Below are 6060 nucleotides of genomic sequence, written 5' to 3' on the forward strand. Positions count from 1 at the left end.
CCCCCCGAGAAAAAAAATTAAAGAAAGGAAGACCAAAAATAAACGAAAGAACTCAATGACACTAATTAAGTGCCACAACTGGGCAAGCAAGCTGTAGTTGGACAACAAGAAGAGAAAGTACAAGTGACAGAATTATTAATCAAATAACTGTTCGTAGCAGTAGAAACAATCTATTTTTAATAGCAAATGTGTGAGGTTCTCTAAGAATGATCAACAAAAGAGGTGATCTTACAATGACAACATGTATATGTGAAACACACATAAGACATGCATTGCAGCAGGATATAAAAATTATATACAACATTTCTGTATGCCTAAATGTTAAAAAGATTACCTCAAATCACACGTCACTCTTAGGCTTTTTTCCTGTCACAATCTGGAATATCCGCAGACCTCTACTAAATGCTTCATTGAATAGGATCCTTGTCTGCATTGGTTGGAAACCAGGCAACCAAGACAGTACTGCAACAGGTACCATGACAATAATCCCAAACATTATCTCATATAGTCGCGCCACAGACACAACAGTTCCCCATATCATACTCTTCTGCAAAAAGGGACGTAACACTTGGGCGATTGAAATGAAACCCCAACCAGTAGGAACGAAAGCCAACAGGCTGACAAAGAGATCACCAAATTTAAAAGCTGTGAACTGCAGTAGAGCAACAATTACAACTATGAAAAAGAGTACAGCAAGGAGCTGCACAAGACGAAAGTATATGTGCTCCCTTGCAGCATATTTTTCCCGAGCATAAGCTGTAATATTAAAAAAGCCAAGAGCCACCACCACACAAATCCATGAAAGCAAGTAAACAGCAATGCTTTTGCTTCCAGCAGCAATACCCAGATGATATACAATGCCATACTGGAAAAAGAAGAAGCGAAGATCTAGGATAATTTCCAGTATCTTTCCCCACAGACCTGTCGTTCTTAAATGATCCTGTTCCTCCTCCCACCATTTCTCCCAGCTCTGGTCTGACTTTGCAAAAACACTACCACGGTACCAAATCCAGTTCATGAAGTCATCAAAATCATACACTGTCTTTAACCAATCAAACCCAGAAGGATTAAACACAAAGGGCCCCAAGATCCATGACACCACCAGGAACCAACTTGAGATAGTCAGTGCTATATATGTAAAAGTTCCTTTAGCAACAGGGCTGTATGCAGCATACACTGTAAGTATCAGACCAAGTTCAATTGCCTTGACAAAATGGCTACGAGCATATAACCGATAATTCTCAGCAAAACACTTGTGCTGCACGACAAAACCTCGCCCAGTTGCCCGGTATTTTGCGCCACCATGGAGAATGGTACGACCAAAGTAATGAGCACGAGTTCCCATTGAGAATGTGTAAAATACAGATGAAAGTTGGAGCATCATTGTTAGGAATTCCCAGATAGATGTAAGAAAACCATGCTCGAGAGAAGTCTCCACAATCATTGGTAATGCGGTGAAAAGGCCCAGCTGGATGATAAATTGCTGGTTCAGTATGGCACCAAGTGCTCTGTTGTTGTCGGTGGTATCTGAAGCAACAGAGCCCTCAACCCCACTAAGTGCAAGGTAAAGCCGTCCCCATAAGAATGCATATACAGTGAGGACAATCATCATTGTATTGAAGAAAAATCCTACAGTTGTATAAAAGAAAGAGAGCATTCTGAAGAAATCCAGCCTATGACCCAACCTGTAGACATCTCTGCTAAGAACTTGTTCACCATTGCCACTGGCAACCTTGGCTTCAAACATAGATATCTGATTCAACCCAACATCCCTTCCTTTGCCAACTTGTATGTACTCATGGTGAGTGACATTGCCACCTCGTAATGTACAGTTGAAGCCAGCAAAGATGTCTTCGCTGATGTTGATCACTTTAGATGCTTTGCTTATTCCTCCCCTAGTTAGAAACCAAAACCTGTCAAAGACATCTGGATGTCCATAATGCATTCGGATTTTCAGGGGGTTGGCTAACACACGCTGTCCCAGGGTTACAAAACTCATTTCCTGAGCTGACATGAACCAAGCAAGGGATGACACAGAACCAGTGAATATATGTTCCCGAACTCCAAGAATTGTAGGCTTGCGAATACCATAGTAGCGTTTGAATTCTTCCAACAAGTTCCTCATTTTCAGTGCCTCCTCGAAGTAATTATCTTGGTTCATGTCGATAGTCTGAACTGCATCACCACGGGTAAAGATAAAGGCATGGTTTTGATTTTCTGGTTTCCCCTCCCCAAGCTTCAAAGGACCAGGCAACTTAACTCGATAGATCTCAACTTCCCTTTCAAGTTTTTGATCATACTTCACAAGCACAGAATAATAATCCTTCTCATCCCTTCCTGTGGGAACCTCATCAACATAAGCTACACGAAGAGCTTCATTATTTTTCATCAGATACAAAATTTCCTCTGCATGTGGATCTTTTTTGGCCTTCTGAGCCCCATATATCTGACAAGCTACCACATATGTGAATTTCATTAAAGCAGTCCCATACTCGTGGCCTTTAAACAACAAACTCACTGAACTGTCAGCTCTGCTCAACCTCCTCGAAGACTGAGACCTTTCTGAACTTAAACCACCAATGCTATCATCATGTCTCATGGAACCAAGTTCCACTGATCCTTCTCTGATATCCATCTCACATGCAGAATCCAGAAAGGCCAGCATTTTGAGAGCTCGATAGTAGTACATCATCCCCCTAACCGTGCGAGTAAGAGTCTGCCCTCTGTATGATGCCCAAAGACGAAGATCCCTTAGCTTTGTAGTCCATAACTCTTTCTTCTCATCAACCATCCCTTCTCTACGCATTCGCTGCAAGAAATTTTCCCACTCATCAGCATAAATTGTCTGCAAGTAATATAATGTAGAAATCCCATCTTCATTCTCAGTTCTGAGTTGTTCCCTGTTGTACAGTACATCTTCATTGTAGTAAGGTGTCAAAACACTGAAAGCCATCATCTTCTCAACTTGGGGTGCATGTGGCATATTCATAAATAGAGAATTGCTGAAGAAGGCAAGTCGACGTCTCGCCTCAAGATTTCTCGGAATATTACTCATGGAGTCCCGAGATGTAAGAATAGTGTTCAAGCGGCGAGCCTGCCGATAAAATGTCTCATTCTCTGGATCTGGCAATGAAACTACATTCTCAAAAAGCAATCTAGTCGCAGATGCCTGAAGAGCCAGACCTTCCTCTCTCAGCTGATCTCCAGTCATCTTCTCTTTCAGAAAATCCCGAGTGGCAACCTCATATAAGGCCTGGAGAACATTCACAATCTTGTCAACATCCTTTTTTGGCTTGAGTATCAGATCCAGAAGAGCAATCAACTTTCCACGGATCTGGGGCAGAGCAGTCAGATTGTAGTATTTTGTGAACTTCTCCAGCAGAATCCACTGATCAATCTGCTGGAAGAAGGTTGTTATGATGGAATGCTCCTCGCTGTTCAATTTGACAATTTCCAGCAGCAAATGCCTTGTACTGTCATAAGCCTCAATAACAGCACATCGCCTGTATTCATACTTGCTGATCTTATGCCAGAGCCACCTATCAGGAGCATCCACCAGCTCTTTCGCCTGACTGAGACCAAGAAGCACCTCGTTGCAGAGGAGTAAACATGGCCAACGAATCACTCTAACATTCCACGTGTTCTGGGGCAGCTCCAACAACTCAACCTCACGGTCATTCAGAATATCTTCTTCTCTGAAAGTTGCAATTATCTCATTCCAAATCAAGGCAAATTTGCTCGCCTCTACCTGGTTTGATTCAAGCTTTTTGAATGGTCGACCAAACCCATATCTGAGTTTCAAACGGAGCATGGCGTCCTTGAACTTGCTTTTCAGTGTTCCTTGAGCATTCAACAACTGCTCTTCTGGCATCAGATTAAACTGCATTGCACTTGCAAAAAATTGGAATCTCAACCTTAACTGTGGCATGTTTCGGATCTCTCCCAAGTGATCAAACAATCCAACAGCTGCCCCAACAAAAGAAGAGTAGATTGAGTACCATATCTGAATATCCATAAGATAAATCAGTACAACAGGAAGCCAAAGCAATCCTACTGAGAACCTGTTGCTATGGTTAAAGAATTCATGCCATTCGTACTTCACATCCCTGAGGCGCAACAGTGCTCTAGTTGGAACGATCATAGGTTTGATCTGTAGGAAGTAACTGAAGGAAAACTTGGTCGCAAGCACTACCACCCAAAAGAGGGAATACTTTATGTTATCGACAAGGCCTTCCCTGATTCCACGACCCACAAACGTCCGACTCTGGAACCACCAGGACAACAGGTAAAATATCCTCCAGTTCGTGTTCTCGAGAAAATTCCTGATCCATGGCAGAACAAAGAGTGCCAAGGCTAACAGTTCTGGAGCAATGAAAACAAGAGCAACCTCAAGAAAATTCACCACCCTCCTGTTAGCAGCACTGCTCCAATTCCCATCCCTATTCCTCTGGATCCAAATCCTCCCATAGAATGCACCAAAGACCACAATCCACGTAGCTGCAACCACACTCTTCAACACCATTCTCACCCCATGCCACGGGGTCTCCCTAGAGATGATACGATATTGCATTCCTGCATCAAGCAACGACTGCAGAAACCTCATACTGCTCCAGGTGAAGAAGATAGTTAACACCCTCACCTGAACCTCCCTACTCTCCAAAGCCTGCCACGGATACGGCTTCCCTTCCCAAGCTACAATAATCGCAGCCTGCAAAAACAACGCCAGCATGATCCATAGCTTATCAAAACTCCTATACAAATTCAAAAATGATCTCTGTTCCACAAACCCCGTCTTTCCAACCTTCTTTCCCTTGTTAGTGGTCACAAAAAATGTACTCCCAGTATCAATAGGCCACTTCAACTTATCAAAACACCTTTTACTCCAGAAATACTCATTGATGTCATCATAATTCCGCCACGCAGAGTGTGGGGCAGTACCATTCCGACTATTATCAGCCTCAGCTCGGATTGTTTCATAAATTGGCGTTACGATCCGATTCAGAAAAGCATTTTCACCAGAAATCGATGGCAAAAATGGCCTACCAGTATTCTCATCAATGTAATCCTCCAAAATCTTATTCAACTCCATAGCCATATTATGAAAAATAAAGCATAAACATTCAGGAACAAAACGTAGATTCGCTGACTCACCCCATATAAGAAGGTAAAGCGAGACATAAAGCAACTCACGGCGGTGGTCAGATGAATTATGCCGGTCGGAAAGCCAAACATTAGATTTGAGACCGAGAAAAGAGCACCACGACGAGTAATTCTTCAGAAGCTGACGTCGGAACCGACGGAGAACAGCAGGGTCAAGAGAGTCAATATTGTCCGGCGGCGGAGATAGACGCATCTGAGCATTAGCAAGATGAAGCACGATATGTTCCCGTTGGTTACGAACGCTAGAATCCTGAAACCCGAAGAAAAGCGCAAGCCAGTCAAGGAGGTCATAGTGAGGTTTCCACGGTGCAAATGGAGGTCTCCTTAGGTCACCTACGGAGCGTAAAGCCGCCACCGCAGCGCGTACCTCAGGGAAACGTAGAGAAGGATGGTCAGCTAGAAGATTATGAATCGGAATGATGTTATATGGTTCTTCATCTATAGAAACTTGTCTCGCCGCCGGCGTTGAACGTTGCCGGAGGCTCATTGTAGCATTCGGAGAGATCTAAAAAGGAAAATCCCCTTCTGGGTGGAAACGGATACAGAGCATAGAAGATGAATGGCAAAAATGGGGAGTGGCGCGTGGCAATGCGCGTGGTTATAATGAGTAGCTTCTTAAATTTTTTTGAATTAGAAATATTTTTAGTACTTCGCCTCAGGCGAAGAAAAAAGATACTAACGGTCAATGTCAGCTCAAATATAAAAAAAAAAATTAAACAAGTCAAAAAATTATATAAATACACAACTTAACTTATTACTAAGTCATTCCTTCTGAAATACATTCATCCCCGCTCGCATACTTTCATATTCCTCTCAGATACATTTTTCTTATTAGGTGATGTATTAATTACAATGTATCAGACAATCAAGAAATATATCTGAAAACAATAAAAAACTTGA

General features: G+C 42.6%; 1 protein-coding gene across 1 annotated transcript in view; it reads right to left on the minus strand.

The window, feature by feature from the left end:
* LOC102594698 (callose synthase 12) overlaps nt 1-5800 on the minus strand; it is a 9944-nt gene extending 4144 nt beyond the window's left edge. Inside the window, exon 1 of the mRNA XM_006357419.2 lies at nt 335-5800. Within this exon, the coding sequence (XP_006357481.1) occupies nt 341-5647 (5307 nt within the window). The 5' untranslated portion in view covers nt 5648-5800 and the 3' untranslated portion in view covers nt 335-340. The remainder of the gene's footprint in view (nt 1-334) is intronic.
* Between the last annotated feature and the right edge of the window lie 260 nt (nt 5801-6060).

Source organism: Solanum tuberosum, unplaced genomic scaffold (genome assembly GCF_000226075.1).
Source record: "Solanum tuberosum cultivar DM 1-3 516 R44 unplaced genomic scaffold, SolTub_3.0 scf00233, whole genome shotgun sequence".
Taxonomy (NCBI): Eukaryota; Viridiplantae; Streptophyta; class Magnoliopsida; order Solanales; family Solanaceae; genus Solanum; species Solanum tuberosum.